Consider the following 20697-nt stretch of genomic DNA (forward strand, 5'->3'; position numbering starts at 1 on the left):
TCCACCGCATCTGTTTTGGGGGTCAAACTCAGGTCATCAGACTTTGATAACCAGTGCCTTTTCCCATTGAACCATTTCACTGGCCCATGTTGCATTTATTTCTACAATTATTATTTCAATAATTGGGTAAACGATGAGTACCTAGTATTCTGACTTTGTACTCAATAAGTAATGTCGTTAAGTCATTTCATCATGTACATTCATCAAGTACATGTACTTTCATCATAATGTTACTATGTTCTTCGTTGGAAAGAATCATGACTCTTACTTTGAAAAGCTATAGTTAAATATATGCTTTCCTAATTACATACTTATAATTGATTTCACTCTTTTCACCTAAAAATGCAAAGTATGATATATACACAGTTATCACAATACCAATTTCATGAGATTACTGTAAAGATTAAATGAGATAATACATAAAGATCTAACACAATTCTTGGCAAATATAAATCTTTCAATAACTAGTACTTTTGCTTTTAAGATTCAGGGGAGGTCTAGCAAAGCAACTCAGTGAGTAAACGTGCTTTTGAGTTCAGATAATAAGTTCAGATCATATGGTCAGAGAGAACCAACTCCCACAACCTGACCTTGACCTCAACACCATGGCTTGTGCACTTTCAGACTTAAATAAATAAATACATTTTTGAAAAAAAAAATGGTCCAAGGGAAGAGAACACAGTTCCATGATGGATTTTTTAATGAAATGTTTTCTTTTTAGCTACTTAAAACATTTTAGGTATAGTCCACTTTAATTCCATAATATGTTATAATCAAAATACATAAAATTAAATATCCTTGAAACATAAATGCATATGGGGGAAGGAGAGATGGCTCAGTGGTTAAGAGTACTGGGTGTTCTTCCAGAGGACTGGGGTTTCTGTTCCCACACAGTAGCTAACAGCCATCTCTAAATCTAGTCCCAGGGAATCCAATACCTTCTTTTAGCCTCTGTGGGTACCTGGCATGTACATGATGTGCAAACTTACTTTCAAGCAAAACACCCATGTACATAAGTATTTTTTTAATATTTGAAAAATGTCAATGCCTGTTTCCCAATCCAAAAGACAAAGATAAGCCTGTTAAGTACACTGCAGAAAGCGTAACGATGTTGGGCAGTTTGCCCATGGAGACTCTTACCATGAGTCTCACCAAATAGCCCTTAAATAAGATCCTAGCCCAACCTTAGCCAAGCATAGATGGCTCCAGAGTACTGGATTCGAGTTTCTTTCCAGCCATCCTGGATCACACTTAACAAACTCATCACGGGAAAAACAACTCAGAGTGACCCCACAAGATGCAGGAGTCCCCAAAACCAGAATAGCAGGAAGTGTATATGTGGAAATGCTGTGCACTGTGAAGAAGGAATGAAAAATTTGTATCAACTTGAATGGTGCCCAAAAATAATGATACAGGAATACTGGCATAGTGGTGCATGTCTTTATCCCAGCATGGAGGGAGAGGCTTCAGGGTTCTAGGCCAGCCTGATCTACATTGGCAAGACCCTGCCTCAAAATAATAGTAATGGTAACAGTAATAGTAATAATATAATAATAATATGTGTCGTGACAGCTTTTTTGTGTGTATAAATACATAAAGCAATTCTGTCCGTGGTTGTATCATATAAAACATATATGGGAGAGAATAACTGAGAATAGTCACCAAGTATAAATACCAGATTTATCTTTTTGATAACAAATACTTAATATGAACATGTAATTTATTAACAACCCATTCTGGGGAGTGGGTATGTTGCGATTATTTTGTTCTCTGAACTTATCTGCATTTTAGCTTTTTAATTAGTGTTTAAATAGATAGACAGACAAACAGACAGACGGATAGATGGCTTATAAGGTCAGCAAAAGGTAGAGGGAATTATTGGTATTATCCGTATAATTGGTTAGTAGGCTAATCTTTCTTTTCAGTTGAACTGATTTACGTGCACATTTCTTTAACTAAGATATAGAACCATTTATGTTCACTTTGGACAAATCCACTTAGCAAATACATGCAGCCTTCCTGGTGTGCCCAAAAGTATAATACTCAAAGGTGGATAACTGAGCATCTGTAAGGCACAAGAAAAAAACAAAATATAGGAATGATTGTGTATTGAAGATAAAACCTAGGGAGCACTCTAGTAAATGGCATTCCACTGAAGTTGAAGAATGTTTCCTCCCACAAGTATAAATTTCCAGTCTCCATGTAGATGCTGAGACAAGACTTAACTCTTGCAGAGACATGTTAATGGTAGCCTACTGTAGGAGCCTGCTTCAGCCACTTTCCCATCAAATGTCCTGATGGGAATAGATTGCCTGCATATTCAGAAGACTTGGGAGTAAGATTTATATGTAGATGAGGAGGGGAAAGACGGTAGGTGAAAGCATGTATAGCCATAGACAAGATCAATTTGTTTGACTGTAGTAATGGGCACAACAGTTCCATCCATATCAGTTTCAAAAATGGCATGTGTGGTATGTCATTCATGGATTACATGAAGTGGAATGCTGAGTGAGGAGGCACCTGAGACAGTCACATTCTGGGTGTCACTTCAGTGTAAGGGAAAATGTGGTGAAACCAGCCTCTGGGCCTCAGGTGTGACAAGGCAACATGCTGTTTCTTACCTGGACAGTGCATCAGAATGTAGCTTTCTTTTTGCTCAATTCCACATAGCTGAGATGATCCAGAAAGGGTGGAGGGAGCTCCCTAGTGGCCAGAGCCTGCAGTTCAGTCCCTATGTCCTAGCTACAGTCTATTTCACTGCTGAAAAACAGCCATGCAAGAGACAGACTTTGATGATCCCCCCCGGTGGAGGGCCTCACTATCCCTGGGGAGTGGGTGGTGAGTAGGGGGGGTCGATGGGAAGCATAGGAGGATGCGAGGGCGAGGGAATGGGAAGTGGATATGTAAATAAGAGTGCTACTAAAATAAATTAATTAGTTAGAAAAAGAGAGAGAGACTGGATTGGAGGTCACAGAGCCCCTGACCGTTACCTTCTTCACTAGAATGCAGAAGAAGGACATGGTGGGGTGGGCTTCCTGGGTTCATTGTTAGTGGTGTTGTTACTTTAGTCTTTAGTGTTCAGTGGTGGGAACTCCAGAGTGATGTGTTATGGCCTGAATTTTCCAAACATGATTCTAGATTGAGTTTCTCTGATAGAATCAGCATATTTGTTTTCTGATTAGGGAAATAAATCAAGACTTTTGTTTCTTTAATTTGTTAATCTGGCATGTTATTTTCATTAATTCCAGAAGTGGAAAGCTAAATAACCATTTAGAAGCTGCTATTCATGAGGCCATGAGTGAACTGGACAAAATGTCTGGGACTGTAAGTTAATTTATTTTTCTCATTATATTGTGTTTCTTTGAAAATAAATTGCATTAACACTTTTTTGGTAACCTCTCTTGGAAATTGTGAAATAACTCTCATAGCAATAAACTGCTACACAAGGAAAAGTCTGATACCAAAAAAGCATTTAAGAAAAAAAGGAGCCTACATTTGCTATGACTTTTTTTTCAGAGATAAGTAACTTTTGTTTTCCTACAAAGGTTCATTAGGTGTCAGCAGCAATATGGTGAGGTCCCAACCACAGCTTTCTGCATTTGACTGTGAGTAGCAGTGGCCATCAATGTAACCAAAATATTCAGCAATGAAAACTTTACGTGTAAGGGGGAAAGAGAGATAAGAAAACTTTGGTCAATTTCAAGAGTATACTGACTTCTCCTTTTCCTCCTGCTATCTCAAAATTAAAATGTTTTGTGCAAACTTCTGTTGGTGTAAACTATAAATGCTGTGATTAAGGATATAATGTGCTATCTCTTCACATTTTTGTTGAACTGTGTATGGGATAGTTTGAGGTGAGGCATGTAAAGCCTTCTCTCCAATATAGACTTAAATGAACACATACATCTAATTTTAGTAATCCCTTTGAAATAAGAATGATTTCAGGCTTTGTAGCAATGAAAAGGAATTTACTGATACTTTAACTTAGGTAATGCAAATTCTAACAACCCATTCAGTGGCTGCTCAGTGATGGGTAATACTTCAGGGTTCACAAAATGTTGCCATTGCCATTGGTGTAGGTCATAAAAATTTGGTAATCTAACCTACAATGGGATGACACTGAGTTTCCTATTAAATTGGTAGGTCTATACCAGTGACCAACAACTCAGCATCTTCTAGGATGGGCCTACACTGTCCATAAGTGTATGAGAGCAACAACAATTCTAGAATTGAGAATTGACAACAAAGATGTACTGCTTACATTGCTGACCACTTCCAGTCTTAGAGTTTCAGAACCAAAGGCTGTGTCTCACTTGACCAGGTGCCTTCTGAACCAAGGTGCTCCTCCATTCAGTCACTCACATCCTAGATTCTCTGTGAGGTGCACAGCACTCCTTAGGACCTTGACGTGTTCCATGCCCATGTATCCTTTGCATCCTGCTTGATAGTGAAGAAAGAGAGGTCACAGAGAGTTGTCAACGTAGCTTCTATCAGCCCAAACCTCCTCAACTCAAGTGAGTTGGGAAATGCATTATATAATGTGCCGTCCAATGAAAAAGGTAAAAATAGTCTGAATCTCATTGCTCTTCTTGAGACATTGTGAACACCAGGCATTAGCACCTAATGAAGCAATCTTGGAATGTGTTCTTCAGAAGCAGCACTTCCTCCTTCACACTCCAGCAGAGTTAAGCCATGTGAGAAGTTGCAGTGGAGTTTAAAGATGTCCCCAGCGTTCTCAAGAACACAAAAGTAAAATGTCTCATGTTTATAATTGCTTGGAAGATATTATTAAAGCACTTGTCCACACACAGAACATTAAAAACTGTATAGCTAAGTAAAATACCTTTTTAGGCCACATTTGACCTGTATATTATCAATATATTGTTGTGAATAAATACTTTCCTCAATTGCGTAACACCTCATTTGTGAATTTCAGGTGTACTTGTTTTAAAAACGTGTGTGGAAAGGGTCTGAAGAAAGAAGCAGTCTGGGAAGTTCATGAGCATTATCTTAAAGTTTTAAATACTATTTTTATAAAAGAATTTTACCTTTGACTAAACCTTTGCTGTTGCCTAAACTTCCTTTTTTTAATTGGCTTGGTGTTGGGTATTGAATCTAGGGCTTCATGTGTTGGCAAGCACTGACAACTGAGTTAGTCCCTAACCCTTAAACATTATATTTAAAGGACATAATTAACCCAACTGGTTCTTTTCCTACCTCTAAGTCCTGTGACATCATGTTGGTAGGTTAAAATTGGCTATGGTAGAAGTATTTACGCCATAGGAATTGGCAACTACTACACTGGTTTTGTTTGCAAATGCCCATTTTAGACACTTACTTTGGCCACAGCTTTAGGTCTACTCTGTCTTCTTTGTCTTCCTCCATTCTTTGACATCAGAAGTCATGTTACATCTTGGGAGACCTGATTACTTAACTCCTGCCCCCCAAAATGTATCTGCTATCTAGTGCTCTGGTGCCATTCAACCACTTTTCAGTGTGACACACAGAATTAAATGTTTCTAGTTCCTGTAATAGTGCATAACAGTGAGTTGTGTTAATTGTTCTTCCCAACTTACACAAACTCAGGCCTGGCAATGAATTGTAGTAGTGTTCTATTGTCCATACTGATTCTTCTCATGAGCAAACATCCTTGGGCTACGCTACATGTAGATATTCTTATCTTTGACACTTTGTAGGAGTTTTAAAATCAGTGGTGTGGTGAAGATAACAAAAGCATATAGGGTATGCATTTACCCAACTCTCCATAGTGAGCTTGGTGATCTAGGGATCTCTGGCTGGCTGTTCTCCAGATCAAACTGTGCTCCAGTCTTCAGTGGAGTCTTATATGTGTCACTTCAGTTGTCAGTTTCTACTACTGCTCAAGCCTTGTGGAGACAGTGTACTGACTTAGGTCTTCATAAATCTTTAAAGTGTCTTAGGATATCAGTGACTGAAAATGAAGTAGACTGTTCTCCACCCTGTTTCTTTGTCAGAAGTCATATGGTGTTTGTGATTCCAATCTCTCTGTTGTTTTTGTTCCAACTTATTTCCAGGTTCACCAAATCCCGCAGGGTGACAGACAAATGAGGCCCCCCAAGCCCAAGAGGAGGAAGATCTCCAGATAACAGAGACTGTTCCACTGAAACACAGTGTTATTAAAGGAGCATGCACAGACACATCTGTATGTAGGTATTGATACAGCCACGGTTAGATCAGAATGTAAACTCTGGCAGATAGCTACCACCACCACAGGTTGTTAAGAGGAGCAACAATGGAGATGTGTTTGGATCAGGAAGGAAAATGAATGTTGAAAACAAAACAAAACAATCAAAATCCCTGTATGAACAAAGTGATAAAATGGTCAAGTGATTGCTGAGAAACGTTTTCTATTATACTAAATTGTGATTATAAGAAATAGTCCAAATGTTTCTGAAGAATTTTCAGTGTTGTACATAGAAAATGCAGAATTTCATGGCGATATTAGAAATGTAAATATTGTACAATATTGTCATGTACAAGCATACTTAATGCACACTTTATCTTTTATTGTACAAAGAAATAGTGTACAAAAATCTTTGGTTTCTATGGAGTACACCTACCAGAGACTACCAGTGTAAAGTGATAAATAAAAATACAACCTAAATGCTTTTTTATGACAATGTAAAAGATGCTGGTTTTGTATTGAGCAGCAAAGAAAAGGCATGGTAATATAATACACAAATCATGGCATACACTGCACACCCTGGGTGTCCACTTATAAAGTCTTTTTAGCAGGAGCATTACACAGAAGCGCTAGACTCAGCTTTTCGTGTCTAGGAAGCCTGCAAATTTCTGAATGGGTGAGGACTCACAGGCCTAAATCAAGAATTCAGAACCTCAACCATTTGTTGCTTTTTTATTCTTTTACAGTTTCACATATTTATATAATGCGTTTGAGGCATTTACCCCATCACCATCCCCCCTCCCTCTTTACAATGAGTCCCCCTCCTATTTTCATGTCTTCCTGTGTGAATCTGACTAGTTTCTTCCCTGAACATGGGTGGGAGGTTTATTACTGGAGCAAGGCAACTTCTCAGTGGATACACCAGAAGGGAAAAATGACATCCACTCCCCCAGCAGCCATTAACTGCTAATAATTCCTTGGGGTGGAGGGTTCTATGTGACCCCTCAACCATCCATGATGGACTACTGATATGTTCAATCATGTGTAAGTTTTGTGCAAATAAACACAGCTGCACTGATTTCAAGGGAGGAAATAACTATGGTATATGCAGAAAACATCTCCCTATGTGATAGCTCTTTTCCTTTTCCTACCTTGGAAAGGTGATATGGCTATTTCATTTAGGCATTTCTAAAAACTAAGTTTTAAAACAGAAAAGGTTTTATAAAACACTTAGATGAACTCTTTTACTCAATCATTTATTTAGGAGATACTTAATAGTCACTTGTTGAACTAGCTGGCTTTCCACCAACAATGCTCAACATCAAAGTTTTTCTGCAGACAATATCTGACGAGGTAAAACTCTATTTCCATACATGGAGGCAAAAGCCACACATGGAGGCAAAAGCCACAAGTTGTAACCATTAACAGACAAGGGTGATGACAGTTCAGTTCTTATTTTGTGTACTAGAAAAAAATAAGTCAAATCACATTTCATGTCATTCATTGGTATCAATTTATACAGAAGGGAGAGAGGCTTACAAAATTATGAGCAATGGTAATTTTTATCAGTATATAACATATCAGATTTATTTTATTGAAAAAATTATTTATAGCATTCACAGATTATTTATATATATATTAATGTGGCTGAAATATGTGGGTTAGGTCTTATTTAAGAAAATAGAATAGATGTATAAAATTACTACATTACAAATACACAAACCTATTTACGATGGCTGTGAGCCATCGTAAAGTGCAAGGTAATGAATAATGGCGGAGCACAGCGCCTCCTGTCGCCCACTTCTTTGTGATGGTGGCATAAACAAAATGTCAGACCTCCTCAGTTAGAGACTGTCAAAAGAAGGGATCTGTTATCCCTCCTTCTTGGAACCAGCCTCTACCCAAAACCCCCAGAGAGCACTGCATGTCCTCTAGCCTGGTCACTCTGTAGCCCAGCAGTCAGCTGCTGGGACATTGTCCCCTACCAGGCTCTGGACTCCTAGATAGCATTACTTTCCTGTCCCTTCTCTTAAGCTCCTCAGTTCCTTTATGCAACAGAGGTTAGTGACTCAAGAAAAAGGAGAAAAAAACTCAAGTTGTTTCTTGGGGTCCAAAATACACAGTACTCAACATATCACCAGAGTCACCTTTATTTCCTGTTTTTCTTTTAAGATGAGGTCTGTCTGTGTAGCTCTGGCTGTTCTGGAACTTGCTGTGTAGATCAGGGTGGCCTCAAATACATAGAGATCCTCCTGCCTCTGCTTCCCAAGTGCTGGGATTAAAGGCCTGTGTCACCACCCCTATCCTCCTCCAGGCTCACTTTTGATATCAGAGTTCTGATATTTCCCCCCAGATCTTTTGTGTCTTTCTGTCTGTTCTGTCCCACTCTAACCCTTACCCAAAGGCCTGATGGAATACTAATGGCTGCAGTATCTGCGATTCCTACAGTGTTCATTTTGTCTTTGGGGAAGGGGGTGGGGTACCAGAAGGAGAGTCCCACAACTGCCCGAGCCTTCATACAGTCACTGAAGTAATCTTTTGTGTCTTGCAGTGGGCATGTTTTTGTTACAAGTTGATGGATTTGGTCTGTTTAAACCACTGATGTTTTTCTTTTGCATCAGCCTGACTCTTCCTGTTTGTGTCTATAGTTGCTTGTTCTCAGAGACACATGGGCATGTTGATGTAGTCCGTGTATCTGCATGTGTTATGGGTTGCTGCATAGAAGACATCCTTAGCCTTGGCCATTTCATCTTAAGAATGGCTTGACCACACCTTCTTTGAGGATTTTGAATGAGTTCCATTTGCACCATGGTATGCTTTTCATCAGGGAACCATGTATAATCTTCTGCCATGATCTCAAGATCACTGTGGCTTTGCTTGTGGGTGCAAGATATGGTTGCCTCTGTACACATGGGCCTTTCTCCTTTTTCTTACAGTTCCATGGTTTCATGTAAGCAGGGAATGTAAATACTGTCAGGATTTTAGGTCCTGCAATGCTGTAACCCTTTTTGAAATGTTACACCTACTTTACAATTGATCACTCATACTTCGGTCCTTCCATAGAGCCATCTCCTTCTCTTTCTATTGAAGCCAATCTATTTTTAAATTAAAAACTAGCCCTTTGTTAGCAAAATGTTTATTTCCTAAAATAGCATTTTTAAAGGAAGAAAAGCAAGCATTGGGAAAGAATGAAGAAAATTTTTGTTTTGTTTTTTCCTTTAGAGAACGTAACAGTCCTAACCAACAAAGGAAACATAATTCACTTTCTGTCCCTTCATAGTTTTGGGAAGCATACAGAGAGTAAACTACACATCTAATTAGTTTTAATAGATCATTTCAAATGCTTAAAAATTAACTAAGAAGGCCTTGTATGATTTGTCTTATAGCATTCCAGGCAGTTCAGGACTTGTTTTTTTAAACTTTTTAAAGGAAGATTTTTTTAGGCATACTTTTCAGTTACACTTTGAAGGAAAATGCTTGAAGAGCATCATCCCGTATAATAGCATGAGCTACGTTTAGTCCTGTATAAAACCCTGATGTGGAGTTTTGCTGTCTGTAAAGTAGACATGACCTTACTTCATAGTGCAGCAGCAGTGGGGTAGGGGACTGAAGCTGGTGGCTCACCTTCTGTACATTTTTCTGAAGATTCTCAGCGTTGATTTTTTTTCCTTTCAGATGATAATGACACATTGTTGCATATTGCCTTCCGGGCAGTGTGCAGTCTTCTCTTGTAAGTCACAGGCAATTTTTGCATTAGGATTTAAGACTTGGTAGGATGCTTAGGATGTCAGTAGAGCACTATACTATCTGAAAAGAAGGCCAAGATTCTAAATCTCAACTAATACCTGTTTCTTTGACCATTTATGTCCAAGTGACATAATGCAAGACTCAAGGCTCTTCAGTGTAGAACATAAAGTGAGTTCCTGTATTAGGATATGAACAAAAGAAACCAGTCAGTCACAGGTATAGTGCCAAGTTAGTTTATCTTTTCTTTGATTCCCTCTGTCATGTTTGCATTAGCCAAAGATGTAAAAACATTAGTAATTCGTGTGTAAACCAACCCAAAAGTGAGTAGTAAGTCAGTGAGCCAGAAAGCTGTAAACAGTGGAATCATGGGAAATCCTGCTTAACAATGGGGAGTCTGATACAGAAAAAAAGTGTTGAAAAAGTATTATCTTCAAATATGAACGTTAATTTGTATCTACTGTAAACATATATGATCAGCCTTATGTGCTTTTATACACACTGTGTGTGTACTTCAATGACCTTTTATAAACCTGAAAAATGGTTGATTTAATAATTTGTTATGTAAATACAAAGTTGTCTATAAATTGGAAAATTTGATGCCATATGGCTTCATAATATACAAATGTGTTTTGTAACATTATGCCTTCATGAATTAAGTATAAATACATTGGACTGTCTGTGTAGAAGGGTAGTAGTTTACATCTCACCCACATTTCAAATGGATATTTTTGTCCAGATGATTATACTATTAGGAAAACAAAACGGCCTGAAACTTTTCAATGTGAAAAACAAATATGGTTTCAATTTCCCCAAGGCCCCTTTTCCATGCAAAACTGTTGAACTCTGTGCTAAATACCTTGCATCATGAGATTTTCCTAAGAGATTTAATGATCTGTGCCAGGGGTCCATGTAGAAAAATTTCCCCAAGACAACTATTCTACTTAAGAGATAGCCTACAAATCTTTCTTTCACACATAAAGCAGGGGACTTACTGCTTGGCGACTTACTCTTTTCTGCTTTGCTCCCCTGGGTCTTAGAGAGTATGACATAGATGAATAGGCCTTAACTCTTTCCCCAAGAATCTAGCAAGTGTCACCTCAGCACAGGACTTTCAGCCTTGGTACTAGTGACATTTGGGGTCAGGTCATTTCTGATTGAGGAGGCTGCCTTTTGCATTCTCAGATGTTTCACAGCATCCCTTCCTTCACCCCTGTAAGTAACAGTAGCATCAATCTCAGGTGTAACAATCAAAAGTGACTCCAGAAGGTACCAAATATCTGCTGAAGTGCAACAGTGTAAAGGTTCAAATTCAAATTTTAAAAACAAAAACAAAACACTCCCTAAATTGAGCCCATTTAGGACCATGTACCTGTGTAGACTATGGATAGACTTGCATTACATAATAGTGGGTAAACTGATGCCAGAAGCAACCAAAATTGATGCCAACTGAATGTGTCTTGACCCATCTTGGTGAAGGAAGTGAATATATTGCTCTCAGCACCACTTTGAACCTGATACTTTTCAGGGGTGTCCAACATCATTTGACACTGCAGTATATCATCTATAAATGTGTTGGGCTACATTCATAGCTGTCCTGGGACACAGTGCCACTGGGCTGCAAATTGAATGTACCGCTCAATCATGAGACCCAAAATAATCATGACAGTGATACCAGCTTAGAGGAGTTACCTAAGTACATGTGACTCAGAGTCTACGAGAAGACCTATAGCCCAAGTAGAGTAGTACTAAAATCTCTAGGGGGAGTGAAAGGCTTCAAGATGGGTGTGTAAAATCTTTCCTTGGAACAAGATGAGGTGTTTGCCATTGGGGACTGTGATACGTACATGTTCCCTACAGTATGTTCAGGTATGGGTAGTTTTTGATTATCCTCTCAACAATTCTGACAGAACCAAATCAGAAGATCTTACAGGTATCATTGCTATATTCATTCTCTTAATAAATCTTTACTAAGTGCTGTTGTGTGTGACACCCTGTGTGAAGCAATGGAGATTCTGGTAAGCAAGACAGGCCCGTTCTCTGCCCTCACTTAACTGATGGAGAGGACAGACAAATAAACATGTAAGTATGGTAATTGTAAGGGACAGGGCAGGAGACATCACAGATCTGCTGATTCTTTATGGGGATGAAGTCTTTAAGCACCATCAGTGGAAAATGAATAAAAATTAGGTAAAGGAGATACGTAATACATGGGGGTATGTAGGTGTCTTAAATATAGCAGAATAGTGCATGGTAAGGCTTAGGGTGAAAGAAAGCATGAAAGAAAATGCTGGAAGAGTCCTGGGAGCCTAACTAAGGCCATGTTTTGTTTTGTTTTTTACCATGTATTGATAAGGAACTGTTGTGTAGACTTTTTTTAAGAGTTGCATGACTGGGTTTGTGTTTTAGAAAAAGTATTTTGACCTCAGGCTGGGTCTAGTATACAAGTAGTCTGAAGCTGAGACAAGAAGATCATGAGTTCAAGACTACAAAGTAAGTTCAAGCCTGGGAAACTGAGTGAGACTTGTCTCAAAATGAGAAGTGAAAAAAGGCCTAGGAATATTGTTCAGTGATATCTTACCTAGCATATCTGAGGCTCTAGGTTCAAGTCCCTGTAATATGCACACATACACACACACACACACACACATACACACACATGCACACACACAAACACACACACACTGAGGGGAGCTAAAACTAAAGAGCATGAAAATCTCTTCTGAAGAATAACATTTTCAAATACACAAACTTTCTAATTTTTAATATAAAATACCAGCCTACCATAATTTTTCAGATTACATCTGTCAGTCAAATGCCATCCCAGTGAAGCTATATGTGTATGTATCTGTTCTAATATAGGTTGAACATTCTTAATCTGAAATCTAAAATCCTCCAAAATGCATTTTTTTAGTGAAAATACCATATCTTAAGTGGAAAGTTCTACACCTAATTTCATTGATGACTTGTAGTCAAAAGTCAGACGCAGTAAAATTTTTTTACTAAATTACCTCAGTGTGTATGTATGTAAAAAATACACACACACAAATTTAATTTGAGATCTAATTCCCAAGATGCCTCATTATATATATGCAAATATTCTAAAGTCCAAAACAGCCCAAAATCTAAAAGACAGCTCACCCCCCAGCGTTTGAGGAGCAGACTCCTCAGCCGCAGTCATGGGAAATGTTATATATGCACACATAGTTGACTGCAGCTGTATTTCTATTTCTCCTTTCTTTCCTTTCACAGGTAGGAAAGTAAATGTGTTTCTAATCTGATTATCAAAGGTTGGGAAGGTTTAAAACCCTAGCAGGATTTTGCTAGAGTGATAAGAAGCTGACCAGAATGTACAGGTAAGTGTAGGTCAGATGTGGACTTCTGGGGTGAACACTTTGTCTGTCCTCCTGGGAAACCAGAAGCTGTGGTGGAACATACAAGGTACTTGAAATACAAGGTGAGCACTCAAGGTTAGGGAAGGACAGCAAAGCAAATACAGGTGGTCAGCGCCTGGAACAGGCCATCTCCACACCACAGTAGGAGAGAACACATAGCCTTTCTTCATGCAGACCAGCCTGTGATTATGTCTTTGTTCTGCAAACATCCTAACCACAATTAGCCACTTTCTACATTCAATGAACAGTGAAATTGGGAGCTTTTCAAAACTCGTCCTGGTTTGAAAAAATAAACAGGCACTAACAAAACAAACAATAACTGGTATCAGATACAGTGGCCTCTGGGCTAATAAATATTCCTTCCCTGTAATATGAGGTCATGTGCACAGAATTGCACACTCCCCTCCCCCATGGAAGCAGTCCATTTTAATGTTCACAAACTGGGCCCTGGAGAGTACTGATAGATATGCATTCAAATGTACTTCCAATACTAACTAGTAGTTTGATTGGGCAGGTTCTTCATCTGAAAAATAGGATAATGGCACTTGCCTTATTGTGTTAAATACTGGATGGTATAACACAGATTAAACAGTTAGTACCAAGCACTGCTAAACTGCAGTGTAAAATGTTAACAAGCAAAGGGACCCCTGCCAGAAGGGACTGTTAAGACACTGACATTGTTAGACTCTGCGGATCCCTGGGAAGCCACAAACAGAAGACAAGCTGTGCTGTCCAGGGTCATGCTACCTAGAGTGAATCCTCGGAGATGCCTTCTGTGACTCCACTTCCCAGCCCCACAGTCTGGACTGACTTAGCTGTGGGTTTTCCTGGATGAATTCCGCTGCTCATGGTGCTGGAAGCAGAAATGAGCCAACAAAATGATTTCCTAACAAAGTACTCTAGGGATTTGTTTATCCAAGAAGTTACATGGCAGAATCAGAATTGGATAGAATTTGAAAATTTCATAGCCTCGGCTTTACAATGAAATCTAGAACAGGTCTACAAATGAGTGGCTAGACTTCAAACGTGAACAGCCAGCAGTGCTGGTGAGGGCATATTTGACTTGAGAGACTAAAATGTGAGGTCTCAGTTCTTGACACCAAATAGCTTTGTGTTAGAAGATAAATTACCAGGAAGAGTCCTAGGGTGTGACCTCTCCATTCCTTAGTTTTATCACCTGAAAAATGAACTTAGAAGCTACCCCTAAAACTCTTGGAGTGTTTCAAGTAACTTCATCCCTATCTCTATGTGCCTTCTGACTGGCATCAGAAGCTTGTTAGATAATATGCTCTCTCCCATGGTCTTCATCAGAACTTTCTCACATCTCTCAAGGAGACAGAAACAAGCTTGAACTCTAGTGTCTTATAAGTCAGAATAGACGGCAGATGGAAACTGAGTCACTTGTGGGCTCCCACAGATCTCCCAGATGTTGGCCACTTTAATGGATCCAGCTGGTCACATGTACCTGTGTATTGTTAAATGTGTCCTCTTATTTAGCATGAATACTCAGGATTATAACCAAGCTAGGTTAAGAAGTTCCTAGAAAATTTAAGTATGAGAGTTGGAAGGATATGGGTTGGGGTGTATTCATAACTTTCCTAGGATTAGCTGTACCCCGAAAACTAGCATGAAATGAAAAGAGATAGTATACTGAGAAGTGCTTTTAAAAGAAAAGAAAGGACATGTATAGTGGTCGCATTGTAAATGATGTTACAGATTATTTCTTAATTGGGAATTCCTGTCTAACTAGTATGTCTCGACTTTTGCATACTGGGAAGATATAGGCACACTTTGCGGTGGAAAGAGCAAGAAATACTGCCCAGTGATGGAAGGGTGGAACTGGACATGTACTCCTAGACAGGGTCTCCATGTTGATGGAGCTGCCTGGGTGTGAAAGCTCCATGGGAAACTCAGCCAGAGGACTGCTCAGCTCAATGTTCCTTTCCAAGTTCATCTCCAGTAGTCTTCCTGGTCCTAAGGAGAGACTTCAGAAATCCCATGACCCTTTTCAGGCTCTGCACCCTTTTCCAAGCAAGAAGTGATTATTTTGAATAGGTAAGTTCCTTCAAATTTCAACTGAACGTGGAGGCAGGAGCTGGTAATTTCAGACTGATTCTGATTGCTGTGGTTTGTCTGTCAAAGAACAGGAAACATCATTTCCCAGGAGTTGAGAACAAAGCATGTAAGACTCTCTGGGAGAGCCATCTTTTGGGGCAGGGGTCAGTGAAGGCTGGAGAACTTGCTCTTCCTTTCTCCTGGTTTTCTGCCTCTTTCCAGTGACCAGAGTGATCATGATCCCTGAGGAACTGAGGCGTCCTGGAAAGGAGCAGAAACAAGCATTGTCACTTTGAGTGTGATCAGAGATCATACCTAGAAATTTCCACCAGGAGCTTCTGAATGGAAGAAGAAGATGGAGCATGTGCTTTTGACCTTAAGGCAAAACACCCCCCTTTCCTCTTCCCCTACCCTACTTCCCCTCCTTGTTGAGCCAAGGCCTTACTATGTATCGCAGGATAACTGAGCCCTGATCACCTGTCTCCATTCAGCTGAAGTTACAGGTGTGTGTCACCATGCCTGGCTAGCTTCCTTTTCTCTTAGACAATAGTTTCCATCCTTTATTAAACCAGGAGTTCCTGTCAAGAAAATAAAAATAAAATTGAAGGTTATACTATGTATGTGTGTATAGCGCCATGTATCCTACTTACATTTTAAGAACATTCCACATAGGAATGAGGAAACACCGAGGTAAGCTGAGAATGGCTTTTCATCTCTTCCTTCACTTCAGCAGATGGCTTCGCCTCACACCGGGGCTGTGTGCACGAGGAGCACTAGTTCCAGCAACAAGACACTAGGTTACAGCATCTTGCTACTGTGAGTATTATCAGCTCATGGAACAGAGACCACTAAGTTGGCATACTTAGCCTTAAGTAAATGGTGATAGAATAACAAAAGAAAGCAGAGAATTCTGGAACATCTGATAACGTGGACTATGGTTTGAGAATGACCTTGATATTTCTATAAACTCAAAGTATCTATCCAAATATTTCTCCCTGAATTTTAGACTGGTCCCTGTCAACCTGTCACCAGCTCTGGAGAGTCACCCATCAATGTACAGGAGAGCTACCAGAGGCCCAGGACTTCTTCAGGGAGGGAAGGAGGGAGGGAGGGAGGGAGGGAGGGAGGGAGGGAGGGAGGGAGGGAAGGGAGAAGTAAAAGGACACTACATCACTGTAGAGTCTCCAGCTCATAATGTGGCCAGGCACCCTAAACTTTGTATTCCATAAAACCCAATCTCACGGGTGGGGTGAGGTTGGGGGGGGGGAGTCATGGACATTAAATCACAAAGGCATGGTATTGTGGGAAAGGTGTTGAACTGTATTCTATCCCTAGTTTTAATGTTAGGTGTGACTTTGACCAAGTGCCTTGGTTTCTCTGAAGTTGAGTTTTTTCATGTGTACCTCAACTAGCATACAGGATTATCATGAGATCCACACGAGCAGCATCTAAAGGTGCACAGAACACACTGTACAAATAAAGTCAGAATTAACCCAGGTCCATGTCTTAAGACATTTAAATGCATAAAGATATTTCCTAGGGTTTACCACCCTAAGGAATTTTCAGAGTGCGTTAATCTGAAACCAAAGCTCTGTAGAAGTTCTAGGCTTAAAGAATAACTAGGTTGGGGGCTGGTGGATGGCTCAGCAGTCAAGAGCACTTGTTCAGTTCCCAACACCCATGTGGTAGCTTACAGCCATTCATAACTACAATTCCAGGGGGTGCAACACTTCATTTGGCCTCAGGCACTGAACATACACAATACACATGTGCATGCAAGCAAAACATATGCACAAACCTAAAAAAAGATGCTTTTTTTAAAAGAATATGGCAGTTGTTTTAACTAGGGTTTCTATTGTTGTGATGGAATGCCATGAGCAAAAAGCAGGTTGGGGAGGAAAGGGTCTACTTGGCTTACACTTCCATACTTGTCTGTTCATCATTGAAGGATAGTAACTCAAACGGCAGAAGCTGATGCAGAGGCCACGGAGGGGTGCTGCTTACTGGCCTGTTTCCCGTGACTTACTCAGTCTGCTTTCTTAGAGAACCTAGGACCACCAGTCAGGGTGTACCAACCCTTAATGGGTTAGTCCCTCCCGCACCAATCGTTAATCAAGAGAGTGCTTTACAGCCTGATCTTACAGAGTCATTTTCTCAATTGAGGTTCCCTCCTTTCAGATAACTAGTTTGTGTGTCAAGCTGACATAAGACTATCCAGAACACCAGTATACAGTGAGATTTTCTAGAAAAGAGTTTGGTGTATTTTCATGCTTCCATATGTGCCAGGTGACAGTCTTCTTGTTCTTTATTTACAAATATCAACACATCATTATAGGCAGATGTTTCTGTCCCGTCCTGTCCCATAGCTGTTTAGTCACAAATAAACACACAGAGGCTTATAGCAATTATGAACTGTGTATCTAGTGACTCAGGCTACTTTTTGGCTAGCTTGCTCTTAATTATTAACCCATTTCTATTAATCTGTGTATTGCCACAAGGCTGTTACTCTTTCAGTGGCTACATGGCATCTCTCTGCAACTCACTCCTTGAGTTCCTCTACCCAGAATTCTTTCTGTCTGATAGCTCTGCCCATACTTCCTGCCTGGCTACTGGCCAATCAGCATTTATTAAACAACCGCTAAGAGTGACATATATTCACAGCATACAGGACATCCCCCATTACATATCTGTGAGATAAAGTGAAAAAGAGTTCCTCAGAGGGTCTTATTGCAGTAGATGAGGAAGACACACAAACAATAATTGCAATACACTTTTTAGAGATGATCTTACTTGTATACTACCAGGGATTTTTGACACTGGAAAGCTTAACCATTAAGGAATGGGTGTCAATGACGTAGAAAGAGTATGAGTCCACGCATTTCTGACAGGGACAAATGACATTCAAGAGAGGATAAAAGGCCAATGGTTGGCCTTCTGGAAGCCAAAGAGGTATAACTAAGTTATGAATTTAATGTAAGAAGATGGAGAAATGACAGTTCATAGAGTCAACAGGAACCAGACCTCAAGGGAAGCTTGTAGAACACAGAAAACTATTGAAACAGACTTTTTCTGTTGGTTTCCCTTTTCATGAATATTTTAATAAACATACAAAATATGTTTCTTAGACATTTTCCAAACATGTGTATTACTGTACAATGCTCATCACCCATTCTCTTGCTGGTCCTCTTATCCCCCTCACATAATTCCCTTCTGTTTTCATTTGAGTATTTAAACCAGGTGAGTGGTAGCCATTACACTCTGCTAACCTGAAATGGTGGGCTTGACAGTTATGTGTACCTTTACAGGATACATAATCTAGCAATCAAGACAGATTCCAGACAAACAATTAGGATTACTATACTGTGATTCTTAGGCACCATGTTGATCACAGGATCAACCTAATGTATGTGTATACAGGATTTTTATGTCTCCCAGACTGGATTTTTCCATTTCTTTTTTTACTACCAAAAAAAAAATACGAGGCTAAATGATAATGCTGATGGCATATAGTTTGATGATGATGCCATACAGTACAAACTTTGAGGGGTACCAAATCCTTACCAGTCATTAAAGTCTAAAATTTCCTTTGCCAAGATCTTCACATCCCTTTGAAAACAAAGCAATGATGAAGTTTAACAGTGGTAGCAAAGATGGGAGGGAAGATGGGCCTCTGGTGTCCCTGTGCCACAGGCTGTCATGAAAGACACAGAAATGGATGGAGTACATGCCACCTGTCAAGACATTTCACACCAACTATCGTGAAACTATAGGTCATTGTTCAACTATATTTGTTCATCCTTGGGATCAGAAACAGGATTCAAGAATGTTGAGTCACAACAGATGGGGGGGCACATGACCTGTATGCCCCCTGCCCTGGCTCAGTGAAGTGACTGTCACTGGCGTTTCCCTGCAGCCAGACCACTCCTGAGGAGTCACATTGACTCCCTGTGGTATGATTGAAAGAGGCTGTTACCTGGGACCTTGACTGGTACTGTTGGCCGTAGAACTTTCACACGTGCCTTCTGTGCTGTGGACGTCCTCTCAGCACGCTGTCTTGCTTCTAAGGACAAGTGCTTTGAAGGTAGAAGCTGGGCGGGGTAGTGTTGCCTTGTCTGGCTCAGCCTCAGATGCCATTAAACTGCATCTGACAAAATTTTGTGGGTAGAAGCAAGGTCCGACCACCAGCCCACAAGCTTGAAGAGAATTCAGTTCTATCTTGTGACAGTTACAAAAACCTTGAGACCCATTTAACACTTCCATAGAGGTTTTTAACAAATTGAGTGATTATAAAACATCCTCTTTGCTGACAAGTATTGCTAAGATAAAAATAATTACTAATATTCTCCAGTGAAATGGAACATAACTAGTTTTCCCATTTTCTTTTGCTTCAGGAATGTACACATTTTAGGAAATTAGCCCATGTCAGCCCAGTAGGAAGTAGTATATCAGAACCTGGAGAAAATGGAGTACAAACACCCACCCACTAAACTCAAACTCCAACATTTCTTTAGTCTGTTTTACATATATAAAGTGTCTGAAATGTATTTGTCAGAGTTAATAACTACATACATAGCATATACAACCCCACACACAAAGGTGTTTATACAGCCCATGATACAGAGGAATATCTTACTCGGTGGTGGTTGGGTATGGTGGAGGATTCTATAGAGGAGTTTGACTTTGAAGGAAAGACTCTGTGATGAAGACTTCGTGAGATGCTATAGCCTGGGTTTGGAGTCCCACCCCTGTGCCCCCCCCATACCAGTAACCTATGGATTAGCATGTGGGTCTCCAGGGTGATGTTACTGGGAGGTGAAGGAGAATTGGAGACAGGACCTAGTTCAGAGCTCTTAGATCGCTGGAGGTGTGCCTTCCAAGGGGATTGTGGGACTCCCTCTTTTTCTCTCACTCCCTAAACGTGAGACGAGTAGCTCCGATCTACCACCCACTCCCCTGAGAAATGCTGCCTCACCACAAATCCACAAGCAATAGGACAGATGAGAACTGACTAAAACCTCCAAACAGACAGTGAGCCACAGTTAACATTTTCACTGTATGTGGCAACTTGTTACAATGACAGAAAACTGACTACCACATAGAGTAAAGAGGGCCTCCAGAGTCATCTTACAGGGGAGGAGGGCGGCTCCTGCACAAGCAGTTACTGAGTGTAGAAAAGATGGAGCAGGCGGTAGAACCCTTCGCCCTCCTCCCCTCCCCGTCCAGCCGGAGAGATTTTTCTTAAAAAGTTTATTTCTATGAAGAGATTTACAAGGAAGATATCCTTGTGCTGTGTGAGCAACATGAACTCTCCCTTGTGCTGTGCAACATGATTTCTGGAAA

At 40.1% G+C, this 20697-nt stretch overlaps 1 protein-coding gene across 5 annotated transcripts in view; it reads left to right on the forward strand.

Annotated features, from left to right (window-relative positions):
- Mbd5 (methyl-CpG binding domain protein 5) overlaps positions 1–6653 on the forward strand; it is a 111074-nt gene extending 104421 nt beyond the window's left edge. For 4 of the 5 annotated variants that reach the window (XR_005877129.1, XM_040745311.1, XM_040745313.1 and 1 more), the window contains 2 exons: positions 3249–3324; positions 6054–6653. Coding sequence is in view for 3 of the 5 variants with exons in the window: in XM_040745311.1 (XP_040601245.1) it covers positions 3249–3324; positions 6054–6125 (148 nt within the window). In the remaining 2 variants the exon portion in view is untranslated. Of the gene's footprint in view, positions 1–3248; positions 3325–6053 lie in introns of those variants that run through there. The other variant, XR_005877128.1, reaches the window with a different exon arrangement.
- The last annotated feature ends 14044 nt before the right edge of the window (positions 6654–20697 follow it).

The sequence above is a fragment of the Mesocricetus auratus genome, unplaced genomic scaffold (genome assembly GCF_017639785.1).
Source record: "Mesocricetus auratus isolate SY011 unplaced genomic scaffold, BCM_Maur_2.0 Super-Scaffold_100004, whole genome shotgun sequence".
In the NCBI taxonomy this organism is placed as follows: Eukaryota; Metazoa; Chordata; class Mammalia; order Rodentia; family Cricetidae; genus Mesocricetus; species Mesocricetus auratus.